Source organism: Vulpes lagopus, chromosome 12 (assembly GCF_018345385.1).
Source record: "Vulpes lagopus strain Blue_001 chromosome 12, ASM1834538v1, whole genome shotgun sequence".
Lineage (NCBI taxonomy): Eukaryota > Metazoa > Chordata > Mammalia > Carnivora > Canidae > Vulpes > Vulpes lagopus.
In genome coordinates this window covers 19,716,795-19,742,738 of record NC_054835.1, presented here as the reverse complement: position 1 = coordinate 19,742,738, position 25,944 = coordinate 19,716,795, and the positions used below count along the sequence as shown (strand labels likewise).

Genomic DNA, 25,944 nt, shown 5'->3' with positions numbered 1-25,944 from the left:
AATTTAGGAGCACAAGACAACTGAAAGTAGGTATGTTAGCCAATAGTTCCTCTTCAAGCAAAATAAAACTAGGAACTCATTTCAAGCAAAAATAATACAGGAATGGACTTGTGGACTTTGGAAACCCTATCATTCGGACACAGCTGGTCTAACAGACTAATAGAATGGCCTGCTGAAGACTCAGTTACAGTGCTGGTTTAACACCAAATCCCCAGGGCACCTGGGTGGCTCAGTCGGTTGTGTCTGACTTTGATTCAGGCCCTGATCTCAGGATCCTGGGATTGAACCCCACTGCAGGCTCCATGCTCAGCAGGGTGTCTGCTTGCCCTCCCCCTGCTTGTGCACATGCTCTCTCTCTCTCAAATGGATAAACAAAATTTTTTTAATCCTTAAGTATATGCTTTGAATCAATGACCAATATACAGTGTTGTTTTCCCATGGTCAGAATACATGTGTCTGACAGTCAAGAGGTGTGAAGAGGTCTAAGAAGAAGTGATTTCTGGGCAGCCCCGGTGGTGTAGCAGTTAAGCGCTGCCTGCAGTCCAGGGCGTGATCCTGGGGACCCGGGATCGAGTTCCACATCAGGCTCTCTGCATGGAGCCTGCTTCTCTCTCTGCCTCTCTCTCTCTCTCTGTCTCTATGAATAAATAAAATCTTAAAAAAAAAAAAAAAAAGTGGTTTCTGTCACTAATTTCCCTAACTCCATTAACAGAATTTTTGCTCCCAGGGCCTACAAGTTTGATGTCTTGGCTTCAAGGCCTGGGATCCCAAGAAAAGAACGATCCCATTAGGTTGGAAGTTGAAACTGCTTCATGATCATACTGAAGCCCATTTAATGACTCTGGGCCATTAAATCAAGATTTCTCAATTTCAGCACTATTGACATTTTAGACTGCATAATTCTTTGCTGTTAGGGGCTATCCTATACACTGTAGGATGCTTGGCAGCACCCTTGACCTCTACTAACTAGATGCCAGTAACATCACTCTCCAAAGTCACATGAACTGAAAATACCTCTAGACATTCCCAAATGTTCCCTCAGAGGAAAACTGCCCTCAGCTGAGAATCACTGCACTAAATCAACAAAGAAGGGGTCATTCTACTAGGTACTATAACTCATCTGAATTACTTAAGAGATCCTAGATTATTTCTACATAATGAGGATAGGGAGGACTGTCTAGAAAGAACTCTGAAAATTCTCTGAAATAAATATCATACAACTTGTAAAAGTTAATGGAAACATACACAAAACAGAACCGTGAGGGCTTATATTTTTTCTTAATGAAGGTTTTGGGTTATCCCACCAGATGAGGTTCTAAATGAGGGCAAAGGAAACATGGAACATACAGGAGAACAAAGTAATTACAAAGATGAACTACAATCTCTGAAACTAGTTAACAAATGCAAGGTCTACAGTATTTAAACATATGTTCTTCTTTGCTTACTATATAGGATTTTGCAAGAACTTATAAACGAGTTTCTTCTCTCTTCCCAATGTCACACAAATTTTATTAGCGAAGGTTAACTTTACAATTTACTCTTTAGGTAGCAGGATATGCAGATGGAACTACGAAATAACAAAAATAGCCTAAAATTGGATAGTGTGAATGTCACCCACAAATGTATGCAGTAAATACTGGGCCTTTGTTCCTTATTTTGGAAACAAGGTAAGGATGCATTTTTTACAAAGAAGCTTTCCATCTTCTTAGTCAAAACCATAGTATCTTCTTTAAAAAAAAAAAAAAAGATTTTATGTATTTATTCACAAGAGAGAGAGAGAGAGGAAAGCAGAGACACAGGCAGAGGGAGAAGCAGGCTCCATGCAGGGAACCCAATGTGGGACCCGATCCCAGGACTCCAGGATCACGCCCCAGGCCGAAGGCAGGCGCTGAACTGCTGAGCCTCCCAAGAATCCCCCAGAGTGTCTTCTGTACACAAGATCATATAGCCAAAGGGGTGGACTGTGCCGATTGCTAAGCTGCTGTCTCCTATCTTCACATCTACCCTTCTGTAGTTTGTTTTCTGATGGTGGGGTTCCTATGCAAACTAGATTTCTCCTTTGCCAGCTGGCTCCTCATTAAGGCCCTGCCAAGGGGACACTAATAGATACTGTATGACTGCAGGAAGACAAGGACTTTATTCCTCCTGTTTATTTCTTGTTCCTGTCAGCATCAACCCATCTGCATTCTTCTTTACAATCTAACAACAGAAAAACCTTATGTCTATCGCAGTTTCTATAGGTCAAACAGAGAACTAGACTATCAAATATGTTGACTTTTGTGAGGTACAATCAAAATTGTCCTCATAGGGCAGCCCAGGTGGCTCAGCGGTTTAGCACCGCCTTCAGTCCACGGCATGATCTTGGAGACCCAGGATCGAGTCCCGCATCAGGCTCCCTGCATGGAGCCTGCTTCTCCCTCTGCCTGTGTCTCTGCCCCTCTCTCTCGCTCTGTGGCTCTCATGAATAAATAAAATCTTAAGTAAAAAACTGTCCTTATAAAAACGAAAAAGCTATAGCCTCACTAAAAACAAAGAACAGGGGATCCCTGGGTGGCTCAGCGGTTTAGCGCCTGCCTTTGGCCCAGGGCGCGATCCTGGAGTCCCAGGATTGAGCGCCGCATCGGGCTCCTGGCATGGAGCCTGCTTCTCCCTCTGTCTGTGTCTCTGCCTCTCTCTCTCTCTATCATAAATAAATAAACAAATAAATCTTTTTTTAAAAAAAATCAATATATTTCGATATATTAGCAATAATCAAAAATTGAAATCAAAACTAATACCTGTTAAAATCACAATCCTCCCAAAACAGATATACAGATTCACAATCCATATCAAAATAAGTTTTTTTAAATAGAAATTGACAAACTCATCCCAAATTGTACATAGATCTACGCTAGCTGAAACATTCTTGAGAAAGCAGAACAAAGTTAAAGAATTTACAATGCCTGATTTCAAATTTTACTATAAGGATTCATTACTCAACATCATGTGGATTGACAAAACAATAGCCATATAGAATCACACCAAATAAAAAATTAAAAAATTAAAAAATTAAAAATAAATTAAAAAAAAAAGAATCACACCAAATACAAAAATTAACTAAAAGTGAGTCATAGATCTAAGGATAAAATCTAAAATAATAAAATTTCTAGAAGGAAACATAGGGGAGAAACCTTTGTGACCTTGAGCTAGACAAAAGTTTCTTCAATATACCATCAGAAACACAATCCTTTTCCTCTTTAGAAAAATTGACAATTTGGACTTCAGCGAAAGAAAGAACATCTGCTCTCAAAACACTGAAAAGTAAACAAAAAAACAAGCCAGAAACGAGGAGAAAATATTTGCAAATCACATAGCTCATAAAAGACTTGTATTCAGCATATACTATAAACTCTCAAAACTCAGTAATAAAAACCCTCAATTTTTTAAAAAAATGGGCAAAAGTTTAAGTATACATTCCATCAAAGAAAATATTCAGACAGTAAATAAACACATGAAAAGATGTTCAATATCATTAGTCATTAGGGAAATGCAAATCAAAACCATAATGATATGCCACTTCACACCTCCTGGGTTGGCTGTAAATAAAAAAATTTTCAAGGAAAGTAAGTGTTGCAAGGATATGAAGCAAATGGAACTCTCTTATACCGCTGTAAAACGGTATAATCACTTTGGAAAACAAAGATTGGCAGCTTCTAAAAAAGTTAAACACACACCTACCATATGACCCAACCATTCTATTCCTTCACATTTACTTAAGAGAAATAAAAGTAATATATCTACACAAAGTTGTGCACATGAACCTTCAAGACAGCTCTATTTGTAATTACTAAAAACTGGAGCAACTCAAATACCTATCAAGAGATGAATGAAAAAACAATTTGTGATATATCCACTGGGCAAAACAGCTCAATGGTTGCCTAGGGATGAGATGTAGAAATGGACTAGGGGGGGCTGGAGAAAGCTTTGTGGGCCATATAGCTGTGCATTATCTTAACTATGGTGATGTTACTGACTTAGAAGTATACCAAAACTCATCAAATTGTACATTTTAAATATGTGCAGTTTATTTAGTATGTGGCAAGTTTACCTTAATAAAGCTATAGAAATACTATTATTCTAGAATAATAAATTCCTAAAAAGTTCCAATAAAGTTTCTAAAGGGTGTGGAAAAAGGACTTTTTGATATTGATTCATATTGTATATTTTACTCATTTTAACAGCCAATTAGGTGCTCTTCATAATTTCCTATAGTTTTACTCTTCACTTGAGCCATTTCTCTCTTCTGCCTAAAGAACTTTCTTTAGAGTTCTTACAGAGTAATTCGCTGGTGATTAATTCTCTCAACATCTGTTTATCTTTATTTCACCTTCATTTCTGAAGGATTTCTCTGCTGGGAATAGAATTCTAACTTGAAAGTTTTTTCTTTTGACACGAAAAATGTCTTTCCATTATTTTCCAGTTTCTACAATTGTGTTCAAAGTCAGCTATCAGCTATACTATTGTTCCTTTGAAAGTAGTGTCTTTTTTTCCCTTTCTGGTTGCTTTTAAGAATTTCTCTTGTCTCTAGTATTCAATAGTTCAATTAAGATGTGCGTAAGGGTACTTCTTTGTATTTATCCCACTTGGAGTTAGCTAAACTATTTGAATCTATAGGTTGATGTGTTTCATCAATTTTGGAAAATGTCTTACCACTATCTTTTCAAATATCTGCTCCCACATTAATCTCTCTTCTCTCATCTGGGTCTCCAGTCATACATTATTCAACTTTTTACTAGTGTTCCACATATCTCTTAAGCTCTTTTTCTAAGATTTTATTTATTTATTCATGAGAGACACAGAGAGAGATAGAGGCAGAGACACAGGCAGAGGGAGAAGCAGGCTCCATGCAGGGAGCCTGATGTGAGACTTGATCCCAGGTCTCCAGGATCAAGCCCTGGACTGAAGGCGGCGCTAAACCGCTGAGCCACTGGGGCTGCCCTATCAAATTCTATTCCACTTTTTCCCTTCTTTATCCTTCCTGGGCTTCAAACTGGGTATTTTCCACTGACTTGCCTAAGAGGTCTTTAATCTTGTCTTTGGTTATATTTAGTCTATTAAATTCATCCAATGAATAAGTTTAGATACATGGGGCTTTTTGTTTTCCTGGGGTTTTTGTTTTTAATGTATCACACACTGTACTAATCCCTAGAAATACAGCAGTGAACAAGACAGATGTAGTCTATTCATGTACATTAGTAATACATATTCAATTGGCCTGTTTTCCCATTTTCTTTCTTTTTTTTTTTTTTTTTTAAAGAAAAAGGAAGAGTAGGGCAAGGGGTAGAGCAAGGTCCTAGAGTCCTGCTCTAAAGTTTTCTAATTACCATTTAAATGAAAGATGTTAAGCAACCAATGTTATGTTTTTTATTCCTCGGATATCTATTTAATTCCTTTCCATGGATTCCAATTCTTTTTTAAGATTTATTTATTTATTCATGAGAGACAGAGAGAGAGAGACAGAGAGACAGAGACATAAGCAGAGGGATAAGCAGGCTCCCCACAGGGATCCCAATGGGGGACTCGACCGGGATCCCAGGATCACGCTCTGAGCCAAAGGCAGATGTTCAACCACTGAGCCACCCAGGTGTCCCAGATTCCAATTCTCTATAGAAATTCTTCAACTTTTCATCCATTTGTCTATCCTTTCCTACATTTTTTTTTTTTTTTATGATAGTCACACAGAGAGAGAGAGAGAGGCAGAGACATAGGCAGAGGGAGAAGCAGGCTCCATGCACCAGGAGCCCGACATGGGATTCGATCCCGGGTCTCCAGGATCGCGCCCTGGGCCAAAGGCAGGCACCAAACCGCTGCACCACCCAGGGATCCCTTTTCCTACATTTTCTTTAGCATGTTATAGTTACTTTAAAGTCTCAGTCTGCTATTTGGAATTACTTTATTTTTCTTCTTGATTAGGAATCACAGTTTTCCACCTTTGAATTTTTTAGTTCATTGTGTCCTGGATAATATAAATGAAAGAATCTCAGAAACTCTACAACATATCTTCCCCCTCAGAGTTCGCCATTTACTCCATTAGTCAAAAGGGATAAAAGGGGCTGATCATTTTAATCCATTCAGGAATTGAACTGTCAGTGTATGCTGCAGTTTTAGTAAGACTCATTTCACCTTTGGTTCATCCTTTTTCTCCAGCCTGTGTTCAGAATCAGCAAATGTCATCAATTCTCTTCTTACCTACAAAGGGCTCTTCAACCTCTGGAATTTTAATTCACCTAGTCCTCATTATTTCTACACCCCTCCAGTATTTTTTATAGTATGACTTTCAAAGTTCAATCCAGTTTCTTTCTACTTGTTGTGGTGTTATAGAGGAGTATACTATGACCCCCTAAATACTGCCCATAAGCTGAAGTCTCCCCGCATATCATACAGCAGGGATTCATAAACCCAGCTTTACATCAAAATGACTTGGGAGAGATTTTTTAAATGCAACCCCACTGTCCATACCTCTAGCAAATCAGATGTTCAGTGGGACGAGGAAATCTATACTTTTAACATGAGTCTTAAGTGATCTGATAAAGCTGGCATTTCTACATAAATCAATGTGCCTATACCAGTTATTCCTCTTCTCCCCTCTCTTAGAGTTCAGTATTGATAAGGACATTTAAGAAAGAATATACACTATATCCAATAGACAAATTGATAGAGGACTATAAAAGACTTGAAAGTTCAGAGTAAATATTTTAAAGAAAAAATGTTAAAACATTTAACAGCTTTTGAAAATATATTAAAATTTAAGGAGGAAGGACAAGAACCACCAATCAGAGTATATAGTATAATAGTAAGAGGGGATAAAAACACAACTATTCAATTCAATTTTACTCTAATTGTTCTACCAGAAAATAAAACGATCTTCACATTTGAAAAAGAGCATTGTTGAGAGCCATCAGAACTCTTAGAGCATAAAGACCCCATCCATCTGTTGTATCTGAATTTAAGTCTATCTGAATTAATCTAAAAAATTGGATTAATTCATTAAAATTTACAAACAGGGATGCCTGGGAGGCTCAGCAGTTGAGCGTCTGCCTTTGGCCCAGGGCAGATCCATGATCCTGGAGTACCAATATCGGTCCCACATCAGGCTTCCTGCATGGAGCCTGCTTCTCCCTCTGCCTGTGTCTCTGCCTCTCTCTCTGTGTCTCCCATGAATAAATAAATAAAATCTTTTTTAAAAAATTTACAAATATGATAAGGGAAACACTGTCAGTGAAAGTGAACTTTAAGAACTCAGGAAAAACAAAAAGGTGCCAGACTGGGAATGAGAAAATGTTGCTTCAATTGTCAAAACACAGAGGTGGGTCAAGGTGAAAATGTGATTTCAGGACTATAGAATGACTTTAATGTCAACCACAAGATAATCCTAAGACTGATTATTATGCAGATGACTTTTAAGCCCTTACAGAAGGAAGCACCATTTATTTACTAACAAGAATGAAATGTTACATGAATAAAGTGAGTTTACTAAGTACCTTCACATATATTATCTCATCTTATCTCATATTTTTGATTCACACAGAGCCCTGTGAAATAGGGGAAGTAGCCTTATTTCCCCTCCACAGTCCATGCTCCTTTCAATATATTAAGAATCTACAATTCAAGACAGCTTGATTTATCCAGCTTAACTCACTACTCAGAAAGTAAGGACTCAAACTGAAGTTTTCTAATTCCTAATTGAGTACTATTTTTATATCACAAGCTCTTAAAATCAGCATAAGTTAGGAATAAGTAAGCCGGGGATCCCTGGGTGGCTCAGCGGTTTAGCGCCTGCCTTTGGCCCAGGGCACAATCCTGGAGTCCCGGGATGGAGTCCCGCATCGGGCTCCCTGCATGGAGCCTGCTTCTCCCTCTGCCTATGTTTCTGCCTCTCTCTCTCTCTCTCTCTCTCTCTCTCTCTCTCTGTGTGTGTCTATCATGAATAAATAAATAAATAAATCTTAAAAAAAAAAAAAAAAAAAGGAATAAGTAAGCCTGAAATGGTAAGCAGGATTGCTTCATAATGGAGAGGTCCTGGGCAAAAAATGAATAGGAGTATGGATGAAAAATCTGAGTAGAAACTGGGTAATGGGTACATGGGGATTCATTTACAATCATCTCTCTACTTTTGTGTATGTTCGAAACTTTTCATAAAAAATTTTTTTAAAAACACACATGCGCACACATTCCGATCAATACTCTTTGACGGGTCGGGGATCCCTAGGTGGCTCAATGGTTTGGCGCCTGCCTTCGGCCCAGGGCATGATCCTGGAGTCCCAGGATTGAGTCCCACATCAGGCTTCCTGCATGGAGTCTACGTCTCCTCTGTGTCTCTGCCTCTCTCTCTCTCTCTCTCTCTCTCTCTCTCATGAATAAAGAAATAAAATCTTTTAAAAATAATAAATAAATAAATACATACATACATACATACATACATAAAGTTCTTTTACAGGTTTACTACACTGGTAATCACATGAATACCAAAAACATAGTGTACTTGATGTTCTGCCTTTTTTAAGCCATTTATTTTTTTTAATCTCACATAGCACCCTCATATACAAGAATACTGAGAAAAAGGATAAAAAATGATATACCTGAGTACTATCATTGTATCATTTATGACAACATAGATGGACCTAAAAGGGTATTAAGCTACATGAAAGAAGTCAGACTGACAAATACCATACAATCCCACTTGTATGAGGAATCTAAAAAACAAAACAAATGAACAAACAAAACAGAAACAGAACAAACTGGGGATTGCCAGAGGGGAGTGGAGTAGGGGGATGGGCAAAACAGGTGAAGGGAATTGAGGTACATACTTTCAGTTACAAAATAAGTCTTGTAAAAAAAAAAAAATAATAAGTCTTGTGAATGTAAAGTACAGCATAGGGAATATAGTCAATAATATTGTAATAACTATGTAACTAGACTTATAGTGATCATTTCATAATGTATGTAAATGTCAAATCAGTATGTTATACACCTGAAACTAACATAATATTGTATGTCAACTACACTTCAATTAAAATCATAACCTTAAAAATGAACTATTGGGACTTTATCAAGATAAGAAGCTTTTGCACAGCAAAAGATACCCTCAACAAAACTCAAAGACAACCTACAGAATGGGAGAAGATATTTGCAAATGACGTATCAGATAAAGGGCTAGTTTCCAAGATCTATAAAGAACTTATTAAACTCAACAGCAGGGCAGCCCCGGTGGTGCAGTGGTTTAGCAACGCCTGCAGCCCAGGGTGTGATCCTGGGGACCCGGGATCGGGTCCCACATCGGGCTCCTTGCATGGAGCCTGCTTGTCCCTCTGCCTGTGTCTCAGCCTCTCTATGTCTCTCGTGAGTAAATAAATAAAATCTTTAAAATAAATAAATAAATAAACTCAACAGCAAAGAAACAAACAATCCAATCATGAAATGGGCAAAAGACATGAACAGAAATCTCACAGAGGAAGACATAGACATGGCCAACAAGCACATGAGAAAATACTCCGCATCACTTGCCATCAGAGAAATACAAATCAAAACCACAATGAGATACCACCTCACACCAGTGAGAATGGGGAAAATTAACAAGGCAGGAAACCACAAATGTTGGAGAGGATGTAGAGGAAAGGGGAACCCTCCTGCACTTTTGGTGGGAATGTGAATTGGTACAGCCACTCTGGAAAACTGTGTGGAGGTTCCTCAAAGAGTTAAAAATAGACCTTCCCCATGACCCAGAAATTGCACTGCTGGGGATTTACCCCAAAGATGCAGATGCAACGAAACACCGGGACACCTGCACCCCGATGTTTCTAGCAGCAATGTCCACAATAGCCAAACTGTGGAAGGAGCCTCGGTGTCCATCGAAAGATGAATGGATAAAGAAGATGTGGTTTATGTATACAATGGAATATTACTCAGCCATTAGAAACGACAAATACCCACCATTTGCTTCGACGTGGATGAAACTGGAGGGTATTATGCTGAGGGAAGTAAGTCAGTCGGAGAAAGACAAACATATGGTCTCATTCATTTGGGGAATATAAAAAATAGTGAATGGGAATAAAGGGGAAAGGAGAAAAATGAGTGGGAAATATCAGAAAGGGAGACAGAACATGAAAGACTCCTAACTCTGGGAAACGAACTAGGGGTGGTGGAAGGGGAGGTGGGCAGGGGGTGGGGGTGACTGGGTGACGGGCACTGAGGTGGGCACTTGACGGGATGAGCACTGGGTGTTATTCTATATGTTGGCAAATTGAACACCAATAAAAAATAAATTTATAAAAAAAAATCATAACCTTGTCATAGTCACCTACCAACTTTCTACATATTTTCCCTAATCATCAAAACAATTTGGCTCCTGGCTCAGTTTCTCCTCTACCTGAGATCCATCACCATCCGGGTATCATCCAGGTTAGTGTTACCTGATAATACTGGACTTGCAATTAAATCTGAATTTCAAATAAACATGAGTAATTCTTTTTTTTAGTATAAATATATCCCATCAATACTTCTGAAATACCGGGATCCTTGAGTAGCTCAGCGGGTTGGCGCCTGCCTTTGGCCCAGGGCGTGATCCTGGAATCCTGGGATCAAGTCCCGCATAAGGCTCCCTGCATGGGGCCTGCTTCTCCCTCTGCCTGTGTCTCTGCCTCTCTCTGTGTCTCTCATGAATAAATAAAATCTTTAAAAAAAAAAAAATACTTGTGAAATACTTAAACATTTATCTGTTATTTATTTGAAATTTACATTTCTTTTTTTTTAAGGTGGCTTAGAGGTTTAGTGCCTGCCTTCCACCCAGGGTATGATCCTGGAGACCCGGGATTGAGTCCCACGTCGGGCTCCCTGCATGGACCCTGCTTCTCCCTCTGCCTGTGTCTGTGCCTCTCTCTGTGTCTCTCATGAATAAATAAAATCTTTAAAAAGAAAAAAGAAAAAGGGATCCCTGGGTGGCGCAGCGGTTTGGCACCTGCCTTTGGCCCAGGGCGCGATCCTGGAGACCCAGGATCGAATCCCACGTCAGGCTCCCAGTGCATGGAGCCTGCTTCTCCCTCTGCCTATGTCTCTGCCTCTCTCTCTCTCTCTGTGACTATCATAAATAAATTTTAAAAATTAAAAAAAAAAAAGAAAACAAAGAAAAAAGTCCCACATCAGGCTCCCCATAGGGAGTCTGCTTCTCCTTCTGCCTATGTCTCTGCCTCTCTCTCTGTGTCATGAATAAAGAAATAAAATTAAAAAAAAAAAAAAAAAGAATTCTCGCTCTCCCTCTCCCTGTGTCTCTCTTTCTAAAAAAGAAAAGTGAGGGAGAGCATACAAGCACATACAAGCAGGAGGGAGGGTGGAGGGAGAGAACAAGGCAGAGAATCTTAAGCAGGCCCACGCTGAGCATGGAGCCCAATACAGAGCTCAATCTCACCACCCTGAGATCATTATCTGAGCCAAAACCAAGAGTTGGACACTTAACTGACTGAGCCACCCAAGTGCCCCTGAAATTCATATTTAACTGGACATCCTGTTTGCTAAATCTGACGTTAATCTAAGTGACTTCAATATTAAGGTGGACCACCTATCCAACATCTGATCTTTAACCTTCCTTGATCTTAATTCTAGTGACCACCACCAAAATAAAGATATGGTCTCCAAATTCAGCTGAGTCCTTGATAATTGTCCTGTATTGCTAAGTGTCCTTAAACTGCACCCATTCTCATTTATTCCAACAGCTATGATAAATTAAACCCATTCATTCCTTCTCTACCATCTCAGTCTCTAATTCCACTATCTGAATTTAAGATCCCTATTTTCTTCTACATCCTATGGTACTTCATTCCATCATTTCCCTTTATTATATTCTCCAACCTCTCTCACATAAGGATAAGTCTATTTGCCCAAAGCCTTCAAAAGGGAATTTAAACATTTCTGTATGGCATACAAAACCCTGTAAGAGTCACAATCCAGTTTAGGCTTCACTTTCCCTGACAAGCTCTCCATGACTGCCCAGTCTAAATTTGCTCCTCAGGCATACCTGGCTCCCTCAGTGGGCAGAGCATCTGACTCGTGATCTCAGAGTTGTGAGTTTAGGCCCTACACTGGAGTATGGAGCCTACTTGATTGATTGATAGAAAAATACAATAAAATAAATGCTCCTCTTACATGCACCCATTGTTCTCTAGGCATCTATCATAATATTCACCCTAATTTTCTTATTGTCTTTCTCCCTTACCAGACTTCAGGTATCTTGAGACCAAGAGCCATATTTTGTCTTTATTATCCTAGCATGTACCACAATGCTCAGCATGTATCACAAATAGTAGGTGCTTAAATGTTTATTGATCAAATACGATAGATAAGGTTCATTTGAGTTTCTAACTATTATAATTTTACTAATGGAATGGGTTACCTTGAGATTTAGTATCCCTGGGTCACCCAGAGGGCAAAATAAAATTGCATATCATGTTTTAAAATTTGCATATCTATCATAGTATAACAGATAAGAAAAGATAAAAGATTTAACCTAATCTCGGGGGGGGGGGGGGGGGGGCTCAGTGGTTTAGCACCGCCTTCAGCCCAGAGCCTGATCCTAGAGACCCGTGATCAAGTCTCACATCAGGCTCCCTGCATGGAGCCTGCTTCTCCCTCTGCCTGTGTCTCTGCCTCTCTCAATCTCTCTCTCTCTCTCTCTCTCTCTCTGTGTCTCTCATGAATAAATAAAATATTTTTTAAAAAAAAGATTTATCCTAATCTCTTTAATTGGACTGGTTAAATTATGTGTGGTACAACCACATAACCACCCTTGAAAACTCTAAAATCAATACACCCAACAAGGAGACTGCTCTTGTATACAAGTCATGGTCCACTCTCACCTAGGTGGCTAAAGGCACCGTAACAAGCCCTTATACTTTAGCATTCATTTCATTCAGGTCCTACTTATACATTTACCTTTTAGTGCTAGAAATTGAGATTGTAACTTTGTATATTAATATATCCTAGTCATATTTTATCAAGTAATATTTACTTTGTTACTGGTGGTTTTTCTGATTACAAACATGGTCAACAGAGAAAATTTAAAAATTTCTAAAGTATTAAGAAAAATTAAAATTACTCAAAATTTTTAAGTACTGTTAAGGAAAATGTAATCAAATGCGCAAACATTCACATTATGTTGGTATGTTAAAAGAGCAGATAATAAAACAGCGTATCTCATTCAATTTCAATAACCTAACAATAACAGTCGCTAACATTTACTGAGCTCCTTCCATGTGCAAGAAACTGTGCCACATGCTTTACAAGTACTTCCTACTTTAAAATCTCACAACCACCTCTGAGAATTAGGTACTTTTATTGACTCTACAAGTGAAGAAACTGAAGCTTAAAGAAGTTGGCCAAGGGCTAGGGAAGAGTGGAAAAGTGGAGCCCAAGAATTCAAACCCAGACAGCCTGATTTCAGAATTGTCACACTTCATTATATACTCAAATTTTAAATGTGGTTCTCTCTGAGGTGTGGTATTATAAATGACTTTTATTCATTGTGTGTGCCTGTAATTTGCTGTATTTCTACAATGAACAAGAATTACTACTGTATTATTTTAAATAAATGTCCAAATAGAAGTTGGACAATTATCTGCCAAGGCTATTGCAGAAGTGGATTTAAATAATTTCAGGTTATTCTAAGGATCTCTGACTAACCAATCAGTAATAAAAATGATATCTTTAGTCAGAAGACTGGCTCTAAAAAATAAAAATAAATCCATTTTAAGAATTATAAGACTTTCAGACTGTCAGAACCTATTTCTCCCATCTTACAAATAATGAAACAACTCAGAATTTAGATTTACGTATCACAAGGCAGTTGAGTCAGGGCAGAAACCAAAGCACAGGTCTTTATTGTGCTTTGTTGCCAACACTTGACCAAAAAACAAAACCGCCTACTTCTTCCATTCTCTACTTGCAAGTTCAGTTATCAGAGGCCAAAAACTGAAACATAAAAGGAAATACAAATGCTCTCCCACCTCCCTGACCTCCAGTCCATTACCCAAAAGGAAGACCTGCCTGGAGTTATAAAAGAAAAATACTTTCCCAGCCCTGAGCTAAGAACAAAGTTAAAAAGATACTCCAAAAATCTAGATGGTTTGAGAGATGTTGTGGGGGGAGAGGGAGATAAAAAAAAATTGATATAGCAAGTAAAAAAAGAAAAGAAAAACAAATATCTAGGAATCCAATAGAATAAAGTACTCAAATACTACCAAAGTTTAAAGAGTTGCCTCAAAATTAATCAAATCCTTAATGGAATGTTCTTAGAGTAAAAAAAATCAATTTTACAAAGCTGGAAAATAAAATGCCAAGATAAAAAAAATCAAATAAATAATCTCAAATTTATAATTGTCCGTATTCTAACAAATTCTATTCTCTCCTTCAGAATTCAACTCTCCTCACCTAAGAATCTGCAGTGAGTATAACGCAATATTATAAAACTAAATAAAAGGGGAACAATTTTGGGACACCTCAACTCTTGACTTTTGGCACAGGTCATGATCTTAGAGTTGTTAGATCGAGCCCAGCATCAGGCTCAGAATTCAGCATGGAGTCAGTCTGCTTGTCCCTCTTCCTCTGCTCACCACCCCCCATGCTTTTTTGCATGCACACACTCTCTCTCAAATAAATAAATAAATCTTTAAAAAATGGGAGAGGAGACAATTTTAAAACTTCTAACAGTAAAAAAGAAGCTTTGATATGGTGAAAAGAAGAATGATAAATAATGGGCACCTGGGTGGTTCAGTGGTTGAGCTTCTTGCCTTTGATTCAGGTCGTGATCCTGGGGTCCTAGGATCGAGTCCCACACCAGGTTCCCCATAGGGAGTCTGCTTCTCCCTCTGCCTATGTCTCTGCCTCTCTCTCTGTGTCTCTCATGAATAAAATATTTTAAAATGATAAAAATAAATCTTTTAAAAACGATAAATAATAAAATCAAAGATACAATGTTTAAAATGTATATCTAGTTATGTCCAACACATGACCAGATATGTTAAAAGATTTCCAGATATGCTCATGTGAACGTAAAAGGTAAAATGTTAACAACTCATCTTTGAGTGAAGAAGCAATAATACATTCCTCACTTTACATATTTGTGCTGTTAAAAAATTTAGACCTCCTTTGTAAAGCTCTATTTATTGAAAAGCTACTGCTTTAAGGATTAACACCCACACTCTAGTTTAAACTCAATTAATTACATGTCATAGGATTGTGAACAAGTTGCTCTGCATCTCTAGTTTTATTTTTCCTCATGCAGAGTAATAATAATATAATACCAAACTATATAATAATCCTCAAACTATAAAGATGGTATAGAAAAAATACTGCGCAAAAAAGAAAAGAAAAAATACTACGCAGGATGAAGATCACAGTAATACATTTTTATGACTATTTACAGCTTCCTTTCATGTAAAAGATTCACACCTAAGACACTGAACAAGCCCATGATATGAGTAGGCAGGTATTATACCCATTTTACAGATGGAAACATAAAAACATAAAAATCTGAAGTTCAGTGAAGTGACAGGTCCAAGGCCACCCTGTAAGCTGTACCATAAAAAGTTTTTTTTTTTTTTTTTAATACCTAGTTTACTGCCATCACAAATCTGAGGTGGTTGTTTTTTCATGCCTAAATTATTATGAAGACTACCCAAGGAAAGCTGTCAACAATTAAAGTGAAAAGGGTCACTTGAGATTATTATGAGTGGTAATAGCCTACAAGGTCACTACCTGGATATATAACTATGATTAAAGATAAGTTAGGCTGGGACACCTGGGTGGCTCAGTGGTTGAGTGTCTGCCTTAGACTCAGGGCATTATCCCCAAGTCCTGGGATGTAGTTGAGCATCAGGCTCCTGCTGGGGAGCCTGCTTCTCCCTCTGCCTATGTCTCTGCCTCTCTCTGTATCTTTCATGAATAAATAAATAAAATCTGGGGTAGCCCCGGTGGCGCAGCGGTTTAGCGCCGCCTGCAGCCCAGGGCATGATCCTGGAGACCCTGGATCGAGTCCCACGTCGGGCTCTCTGCATGGAGCCTGCTTCTCCCTCTGCCTGTGTCTCTGCCTCTCTCTCTCTGTCTCTATGAGTAAATAAATAAAATCTTTAAAATAAATAAATAAATAAATAAATAAATAAATAAATAAATAAATAAATAAATAAAATCTTAAAAAAAAAGGTTAGGTAAAAAAATCTTTAAAATATATTTCTAAAAGTCCTGCTATTTACTCAATTAACTTCATTCCTCTTGCACTAGATATACTACCCTGCTTCAGGGACATGAAGTGAAGAGGGAAAGGATTTCAGCAGTACAAGTTCTCTGAAATTCAATAGGATAGACACTTAAAAGCTATAGCTTATAGACTGTAAGTGGCAACCATAAACCAAACTAAAAGACAGCCAACCTGTGGTTTAAAGAAAATAGGCAATCTGAAGTTTGCACCTCAAAGTATTGCTACTGCAAAGTAATTAGTGCCATTTATAGTAAAAAATATGTAGGGCATCCCGGGTGGCTCAGCAGTTTAGCGCCACCTTTGGCCTAGGGTGTGATCGTGGAGACCTGGGATCGAGTCCCACGTCGGGCTCCCTGCATGGAGCCTGCTTTCTCCCTCTGTGTCTGTGCCTCTCTCTCTCTCTCTCTGTCTGTGTGTGTGTGTGTGTGTGTGTGTCTCTCATGGTCTCTCATGAATAAACAAATAAAATTTAAAAAAATATGTAAAGGTTTAGAGAATAATTCCAATTCCTCGGGGATCCCTGGGTGGCGCAGCGGTTCAGCCCGTGCCTTTGGCCCAGGGCGCGATCCTGGAGACCCGGGATCGAATCCCACATCAGGCTCCCGGTGCATGGAGCCTGCTTCTCCCTCCGCCTGTGTCTCTGGCTCTCTCTCTCTCTCTCTGTGACTATCATAAATTAAAAAAAAAAAAAAAAAATTTAAAAAATAAAAATTCCAATTCCTCATAATAATAGGATGGGATTCCATATTAGCTTGGGGCTTTGTCTCAACAGAAGTTCTTTTGATGATAAAGACAATGGCTCAAAAGCCGCTCTCAGAGAACTAAAGAATGTAAATAAATAAAAATATATATATATATATATCAATGGCATAGGACATTTGAAGTGGTCAGATAGGCAGTCTACTGCATGCACCTTGAGAGAGACTTTAATGAGGGCACTACCAATTCCAGTTATTCATATTCTATACTGTTAAAATTTTCTTCAGCATTACTTCTCAGAGTGCTCTGTTTACTGAGGCTCTGGCACCTAATACAATACAGAATTTTACAGATTGCTGGAACCTTAAATTCAGTCACTACAACATAAAACACCTTAACTTTTCTATTCTTTAAGGTCAAAACAAACTCTCATCTTTCCCTCTTCACCTGCAGAAAATGGAGTATTGTAAGAGAAGTCAGATTAAAAAAAGCCAATGCTTTTATAAATACAAGTCAATCCTCTGCAAAAAAGAGCTTAAGATGCCCATATTCTACTTCAATATTGATTCTAAGCCTTTTAACAGTTTAAGCTGACCACAAACCTCCCCTTCTATTTCTTCTATGGAATATTCTCCTCCTTAAACTTTCTTTAAAAAAAAAAAAAAAAAAAACACACACAAGCCTTCTTCTACCTCTTGTCCCTTGTCTGATATACATACATAACCCCCATATGAAGAATATACTGGAGCTGAAGGAACACATCTGCAAAACACATGTTCTTAGTTAATACACTGCTCACCCTTAGAAGCATTTTGTTAAAATGCAACAAAACAGAGTCTATATAGAGCCCCAAAACACCAAATTTGAAGACTAAAACAAAAATGCCCCATTGCAGTCTAAGTAATCCAAAGAAAAAAGATGTAAGAATAAGGCACTATGATATTGCAATAGATCACTAACCTTTTCTGTAAGGACCATGCTAAAGACATCAAAAAATAAGAATGAAAATAGGAGGAAGCGGATATAAGAACCTAATTTCCTATTGTTCAAAATGTCAAAAGTGTAGGAATAGGGGCGCCTAGGTGGCTCAGTGGTTGAGCATCTGCCTTCAGCTCAGGTTGCAATCCCGGGGTCCCGAGATGGAGCCCTGTGTCAGACTCCCTGCTCAGTGGGGAGTCTGCTTCTGCTTCTCCTTCTGCCTCTGTCTCTCTCTCAAATAAATAAATAAAATATTTTTTTAAACAGTGTAGGAATATTTAAAATCAAATGTAACAATATTGCTGGCTAAATTCACACTATCTTACGACAGCTTTTATATTAAATGTCCCAAACTTGAGGTGCCATATATTTGCTACAAATTAAATGATAAAGCAAGAAAAATCAATTGTAGACATCCATGTTATACTACATAAGGATGCACTCAGTACGTGTCAATGAATGCTACACTATACAGCATGTATATCATCAGCCAAGGTACGTTTGGGGGGGGGGGATATCCAGAGACCAATCTCCCTTATTTAGTGAAAACACAATAGTCAATAAGCTGTAAAGACAATGTGTAAATCTTACATTTAAATACTTTCAGATTTTTCAAAGTGCTTTGCATTCATTATCCTAGCAGACTACTGCAAAACATTTCCTTATGTAGAGACTTACCACTAAAAGTAAGTGACAAATCCAAGACCACAAAGGTAGTTTTAATCAGATCTGAAACTTGATTCAAAAAATATGTTAGCTCTGTGGGAAGAAATATAAATAGGCAGAAGTTCCTCAAAGCTATCTCTCTTTAAAAAAAAAAAAAAAAAAAACTTCGTTAAAATATCATTTAACTTATAAGATCTAGGTTATTATAAACACTACATTAAAATTCACTTATTTCCATTTAAAAGCCAAAATCACCACTCCCTTTAGCCAATCAACCTTTTTTTTTTTTTTGGAGGGGGGGCCAATCAATCTTTCAACCAGGAATCATATACAAAACATTCCATTAATGACATACTATATGCTCCTAACTATGCTGGACCCTGGAGTCACTTTATGAGAAGAGACTTCTTGCTTTTTAGAAAGTTTACACTCTATTTGACAAAAAGAGAAGAGCAAATATTAAGCTGTGTTCAACCAACCCTCCTGAGGGGAGAAACCCCAGGTGACAAGCGCACCAAGAAGTGAGACAGCAATGATTTTAATCCGGAAAAGACCTCATGGGGAAAATGAAGCTTGAGCTGCACATTGAAGGACAGACAGGAATTTTAAAAGCACAAAGGAGGAACGAAAGCATGCAGGCAAGGGCTGCCTTCAACAAAAGCTGAGAGGCAGGAATAAGCATGATGTATACAGAAGAGTGAGCCAACCTGTCTGGGACATAGGTACATGCTGAGGCATAATGAGAAATAGTTTGGTAAATTAAGTGGAGTCAGCTCCCAATGGACTGTTATGGCATGGGAGAGGCTGTTAAAATATTAAAGTCATTGAATATTTAAACTAGATAGAGAACCTTAGAGATTTTCTAGTTGATTCTTTTCCGATACATGAGGAAAATCTAGGATCCGGAGAGATCTAATGGCTAGCATAAAGATAGAAGTAGTAAATAGAAAAATAAAACTCAGACTCCAGTCAGGAACCCCGTTCAGTAATAGGCAACATAGTATGACAGAGAAAGCAAATCTGTTCAAGGATCAATGAGCACATCAATATATAAGGATCTGCAAGCATACACACTGTGTATGGTATTCCAGAAGTAATAGAGTACTATAGAATACTACCGCTGAGAAAAACCACTATGTTTTGCCAGAAGGAATCACTTTCAAGAAAGCAACAATCCAAAAGGAAAGCAGTGGCAGAAGCTAGTTTTCAGCTATAAAGGAACTGGGTGGATAAACAGTAGAGGCAGCAGGTATCTGGCAACAAAAAGAAAAAAAGAATGATCCACTGAGAGAAAGCTACAGGACCAAGTAAATGTTTGAGAAAAGAAATCTTAGTAAGTCTGAAAGCAAAAAGGAAGGCACTCACATAAAGAAAAATTAAGTAAGATGCTAGACAAGGTAGGAGGAATGAGGGAGCACAGAGAACTAACTGAGGACCCGTGGAAAGAAATTTTTTTAAAAAATACAAGTTCCAGGGGTGCCTAGGTGGGACTCAGTCAGTTAAATATCTGCCTTTGGTCATGATCCTGGGGTCCTGGGATTGAACTCCACATGGGCTTCTTGCCCAGCAGAGAGCCTGTTTCTCCTGCTCTCTCTGCCCCTTCCCCCACCATTCGTGCTCTTTCTCAAGCTCGAATAAATAAAATCTTAAAAAATAATAACTAAAAATGAGTTCCAGAATAAAGAACAAGCCTTTTTTTTCCTCACCAAAAGAGTGTTCATATTCAACTACTTTTAAGGCCCTATAAAAATGACAGAACAAGGCTAGGCTAGGAGATTTTTTTCTTAATCCAAAACAGCTTCAAAGTTTTATAAATCTATTTAGCCATTAACATGTGGTTTATAACCCCAAAGATACTTGCCATTTTTTTTAAAGATTTAGTTATTTATGAGAGAAAAAGCACATGTGTATGTGCACATGAGAGGGGTAGCAGGAGGGGCAGGACAGGGAGAGAGAGAATCTTCAAGCAGACTCCCAATGAATATGGAACCAGACATGGGGCTCAATCCCAGGACCCTGAGATAATGACCTGAGCCAAATTCAAGAGTCAGAGCTTAACTGACTAGGCCACCCAGGCATCCCTTGCTGATCATTTTATACTGCATGCATTTTTTTTTTAAGATTTTACTTATTTATTCATGAGAGACAGAGAAAGAGAGAGGCAGAGACATAGGCAGAGAGAGAAGCAGGCTCAATGCAAGACTCAATCCCAACACCCCAGGATCACAACCTGAACTGAAGCAGATACTCAATCACTAAGCCACCCAGGCGCCCTTACTGCGTGCATTTTATACCACATATTCAAAGGACATTCCAATTAGCATTCAGTGTACAATAACTAATATGCTATCATTTCAAATCAAAAGTCAGACTTTATTCTCTAATATGTTCTTCAAAATGGGAGGAGGTGTTATATACTCTTAACTTGATAAGGCATGGAAAATGCTTAAATGAATGTATTTATGATAAATCATTTGGAGATACTTTTTCAATTTCCTAAGGAAAAAAAAAAAACTTCAAATAACCACAGCTTTCTTGTATGCCCTTTCAGAAACAAAGTTCTACTGGGATGCCTGGGTGGCTCATTCAGGTGAGTGTCTGACTCTTGATTTCAGCTCAGGAAATGATCTCAGGGTGGTAAGAACAAGCCCCGAGTCGGGCTCCACACTCAGCAGCCAGTCTGCTTGAGATTCTCTTCCTCTCCTCTGTCCTCTCCCCAGCTCTCATTTGCTCTCTCAAAAAATAAATAAGTAAATCTTAAAAAGAGAGCAAGTGAGAGAAACAAAGTCCCACAGAACTGGTGGGGCACACAGAGCTAGGTGGGGCATGTAAAAAGGTTTTCTCTAATTCATTAAGAAACCTAATAGGCCACAATTTAGAGTTACACACCTAAATTTGCCAACTTCAATTTAGAAACTTACTATTCAGCATCATAAAGGTAGGTTAAGGAGAAGCAGATCTAACTAATACATTCATTCAGCTTTCTGGCCTTCCACCTTTTCAACTGCCATCTCCCTAATCCAGGAGATAATTATTTTTTAAATTGGTAAGAACTATTCACCTTAGGCATAAATACTACATTTAGGTGCAATACTAGCAGGTTACAGCAATTTCACTTTACTCACTTGGAAATAAGGACTAAAAATCAAAACATCAAGATGGAATATTACCGCTTCTTTTAACTGGGTCTACACTTCTTTTAACTGGGTCTACAGCATCAAGTTGCCAAGCAATACCCATCAGAGTACAAAACATTATCAGTAGTAGCTTGCAATGCATTTCTGCTTTAATCACCATAAATATTAGAAGGCCAACCAAAACATCAATTCAGTCATAAACAGTTGTTATTTTAGACTTGCACATGCTTTCTGGCTCAACATACACGTGTCTTAGCTGTAATAAAAAGCATCCTGAATCCCTCTAGACCCAGTGAAACAAAGTACAGAAAATATATCCAAAATTTAAAACTTTAAAAATAGCTAAAACATTTAAGACTCTTATACAAATACCCCTCACTACACGTAGAGCTTTTTTTCCCCTCAATATAAATGTAAACTCTTCCCTCTTAACTATACTTAATGGGTTATTAAAACAAATTCTATGAGATACTTTCCAGAAAAAAATATCCTGATTGTGCAGCAGGATACGTTTCATACTGAGGCTCTTGTTATTAGGTCTGCCATATGACCTTGGAAAGTCATTTAATATTTCTGTGCCTCAGTTTTCTCACTTTCCAACCTCAAGCTAAACTCTAATTTGAATCTAACATTTATTACTTCAATAGTAAGTTAAGGTATATAGGTAAGTACCTTATATTAAACAGTGAAAACCCTTATACTTTTGTATTGCAAAGTCAGGGGGCTCTAACCTTGTAAGAGAAATATGTGAGGAATAATTTGCCCTATCTATCTTTCTCTTAATTACAACATAAGGAATATATTTTTTCAAAAATGCTTCCGTTTAAAACTCTAATGTTCTTAATTTTTAACAGATGGTGGCAAGTTTGATCCCACAATATTCGTAACAAGGCAAACAATAAGGCCTGAGGTCTTTTAACACTTGAGACAAAAAGAAGGAAATATTTACTTGTGTTACTGGGCATATAATCAACATCATTCTTCTTTCAAAATTTAGAAGACTATCTTTTTTGTACGTGGCAGATAATAAGCCTAGAGATCAACAGGTTAGAAGAAATAAAGTTCAAAATTAACTGGGGGGAAAAAATATTCAATAAAAAAAATCAGAGAATAGCAATGGTGTGACTCCTTCAAATTCCTGCATCCAGATTATGCTGTCCACAAGCTTCAGCTTTGGGGTTCTTACATGTGCCTTTTAAATTCTTTTTCAAGATTACACAGAAAAAGTCTTTTCTATCAAGTTTTTAATCTAATGCCCTATCAATAACACAAGCCAATATATGCAGTAACATTTTACTTCCTCAGATAGTAGTACACTTGGCTTAGATGCCTTTTGGTCTGGAAACAGAAGGATGGGCGCAACAACTCCTGCACGCCCCTGACAGTTGTGTAATTCTATTTTATCTATGTCTTTTCTTCTCCAATTTCTTTTTAATCCTGCTCTCTATTCCCAAATATCTTTCAGGTAGGTCAGAAACACTATGACTCCTGTAAGAAAATGTTTGTGGATCCGATAAAAGTGGAGCCCTCCTCCCTGCTCCATTCAGCTCCCACGATTGTATCCAGTAAACAAAATAGATTGATTCAATCTTAAACAGTTCCTCATCACAGGAAGCCCAAGGGTAGAGCTGCAGCTGCAAAAAGCATCCCTTTAAGCCATCCCCAACTACCTACAACAACACAAACTAATTCCCACTGACAAAAGGCTTCGTGTGCATTCATTCTGATCCGCCCCAGGATTCAGTGTGTGAAGCTCAGGCAATAAAAAGGCACCTCCCCAAGCTATGAAAACTTTTTTTTTCCCCACCCCAAATATTCTCAATGAAAGTTCTCTTGTCAACCAAGAGGTGAGAGTTGAAAACAACAACAAAATACTAGGAGAATTATTGGTTCCAGGACCACATCCCAGCTGTCCTTGCTCTCTGTTGTCAGGGACTCAAATGCAGTTTCCCACTTTTCCTTTCACCCTTCTCCCTTCACCCCCCAAGATTCTCACTCAAGAGAGCCATATTTACATTCTCAGACCGCTGGCAAAATAAAGGGGAAGACTGCAATTATCAAGGAAGGAAAAAAAAAGGGGGGGGGGAGATATCTCGGAAGCAAAAGGGAAACGAGAACCACGGTTTCTACTACAACGGCAAAGTAAACGCCAGTCTGGTCTCATCAGGATATGGGGGGGGGGGGGGGACGCCCATACGGGGTACCAAAAAGATGTGCGGTATGCACTTGGAGCAGAAAGTAAGAAGACCTGTGCTTTCCCTGCTCTCCTCTACTCTTCCCCGTCCAAGAGAGGAAGCTGAAGGAACTGGGGGAGGGGCGGGATGTTATCGTTCTCCTCCGGGGGGTATACAAGGCAAGCCTGGGGGTTCCTTCCGTTACTCACCCCCACTTCGGAGGTCCACTGAGGTAAGGAGAACCCCTAAACGTTACCATCTCCGTTCAAAAAAAAAAAAAAAAGTAAGGGGGAGGAATGATTAAATCCAGATGGAGAGCCCCTGAAAGCGCCCCCAGGTCACTCATCCTCATTAGCAAGCGGAAGGGCTGGGATAAAGGGGATGGAGGGTCGGAGGGTCGGAGGGGTGGTCAGGGAAAAGGCCCCACCCCCGACTTCGGAGGGAAGGGGAGTCCGAGCTACCAGCCGTCCCCTCCTCCCCGCACCTCCCCCCGAGGCCACCCCCTCCGGTTCCCCCCTTCCCTTCCCTTCCTCCGAGCCCCAGGCAGCCGCGGGGGAGGCGGCTGCTCCTTCCTCCCCTCACCCACCCCGCCCCCACCCCACCCCCACCCCGCTCCCACCTCCCGCCCGCCACGGGCCCGTTACCTGCTCGTCGAAGCGGCTGACCACGGCCTGGACCCATTCCACCGGCCTGTGCGCGGCCATGTCCTCTCCGCGGCCGGGGGGCGGCGGAGGGACCGGCCGGCCGGCGCCCAGGGCCGGGAAGAGGGCGGGGAGCGGGGGCCGAGGTGAGGGCAGAGGCGAGGAGAGGGTCTGAGCAGTGCGGGCTCCCGACGTTCCCACGGGGGTGGGGATGGGGGGCCTGCGCCCAGCCGGGAGGGGGACTGGGGAGGGGGGCGTTGGCGAGGAGGCAGGGGGAAGGGGGGCGGGGGAGGGGGACCCGGGGAGGGGAGGGGGCCTCTTGGTCGCTCTCCCCACTAGCGCCGTCTCCCCACAGCCATCACAGTCCGAGACGCCGCCATGACACCCCACCGGAAGTGGGATCCTTTCCACGGCCCGGGGAGAGGGAGAGCGAGCGAGCTAGAGATTGAGAGCGCGGCTGGGAAAGGGGAGGGGGAAGCGAGAGGGAAGGGGGCCTGCCGCGCATGCGCCCGCGCCGGCCGGTTTCATTAATGAAAAAGCGAGTCCTCCTGGAGGTGACGTCACCTAACTCCTCCGGGCCCGGAGGCGCGCGTCCCTCTTCGCCGCGGGGCTCACCTGCACTCTGGCTCTGGGTTCCCCCAGCGAGAGTCCGAGCCGACCCAGGAGCATCCGCTCGCATCCCGGCTGCCGCAGGAGGCTCCCCCTCCCCCGCCGGGCCTCGGGGTTTGGATTGCTCCCCCGGTGGGAAGTTAGAGCGCCGTAGGGCTAGCGTTTTCTCCCAGCGCGCAAATCTGTGCTGCTGGTCTGGGGAAACTTGGGCAGAGTCCCTCTCTGCCTTAAGCTCTCACAAAAAATAAAGCACACAGCCCCAGGTTTCCTGGTCCTTCGTAGCTAGTATAAACTGTTGGCAAACGTGGAAAAGTGAGGCCAAGAGAGATTCAAGGATTGTTTTGTTTTGTTTTGTTTTCAACGGTCTCTTAAATCCCAGTGCTGGACCCGATGGCAAAGTGCTCAGATTCCGAAATGCAGTCCGGACTTCCTCTGTTGAACTGATAGGCACCCAAGTTAATAAAACTTCTGCACGGTTGATGATAGATGCAAGTTGCACCATCCTCAATAATCCCCTAAGGGCTTCCCATACGTTATTGATTCAACATTCATCATCTTATTTAAATCTTTAAGCCTTTCCAATAGGTATTACTCTCATCTAACTGATGAGGCTGGGTCACACGAGGTTCTGAGATTCGCCTCAAGGCGCAGAGTTGGTAGGTAGCGGAGTCCGGATGCAAACCCAGGTGGTTTGACTCCAAAGACAATAGGATATCAGCTGCGGCTCTCCAGAAACAAAGGCTTTCACTATGGCCCTAAAA

General features: G+C 40.0%; 1 protein-coding gene across 5 annotated transcripts in view; it reads right to left on the bottom strand.

Moving 5' to 3' along the window:
- The window catches only part of NF1 (neurofibromin 1), a 265,517-nt gene extending 240,361 nt beyond the window's left edge, over positions 1 to 25,156 (bottom strand). For 3 of the 5 annotated variants that reach the window (XM_041726976.1, XM_041726979.1, XM_041726977.1), the window contains exon 1: positions 24,578 to 25,155. In XM_041726976.1, the coding sequence (XP_041582910.1) occupies positions 24,578 to 24,637 (60 nt within the window). In that variant the 5' untranslated portion in view covers positions 24,638 to 25,155. Of the gene's footprint in view, positions 1 to 19,753; positions 19,756 to 24,577 lie in introns of all 5 variants that reach the window. The other 2 variants (XM_041726978.1, XM_041726981.1) reach the window with 2 other exon arrangements.
- Between the last annotated feature and the right edge of the window lie 788 nt (positions 25,157 to 25,944).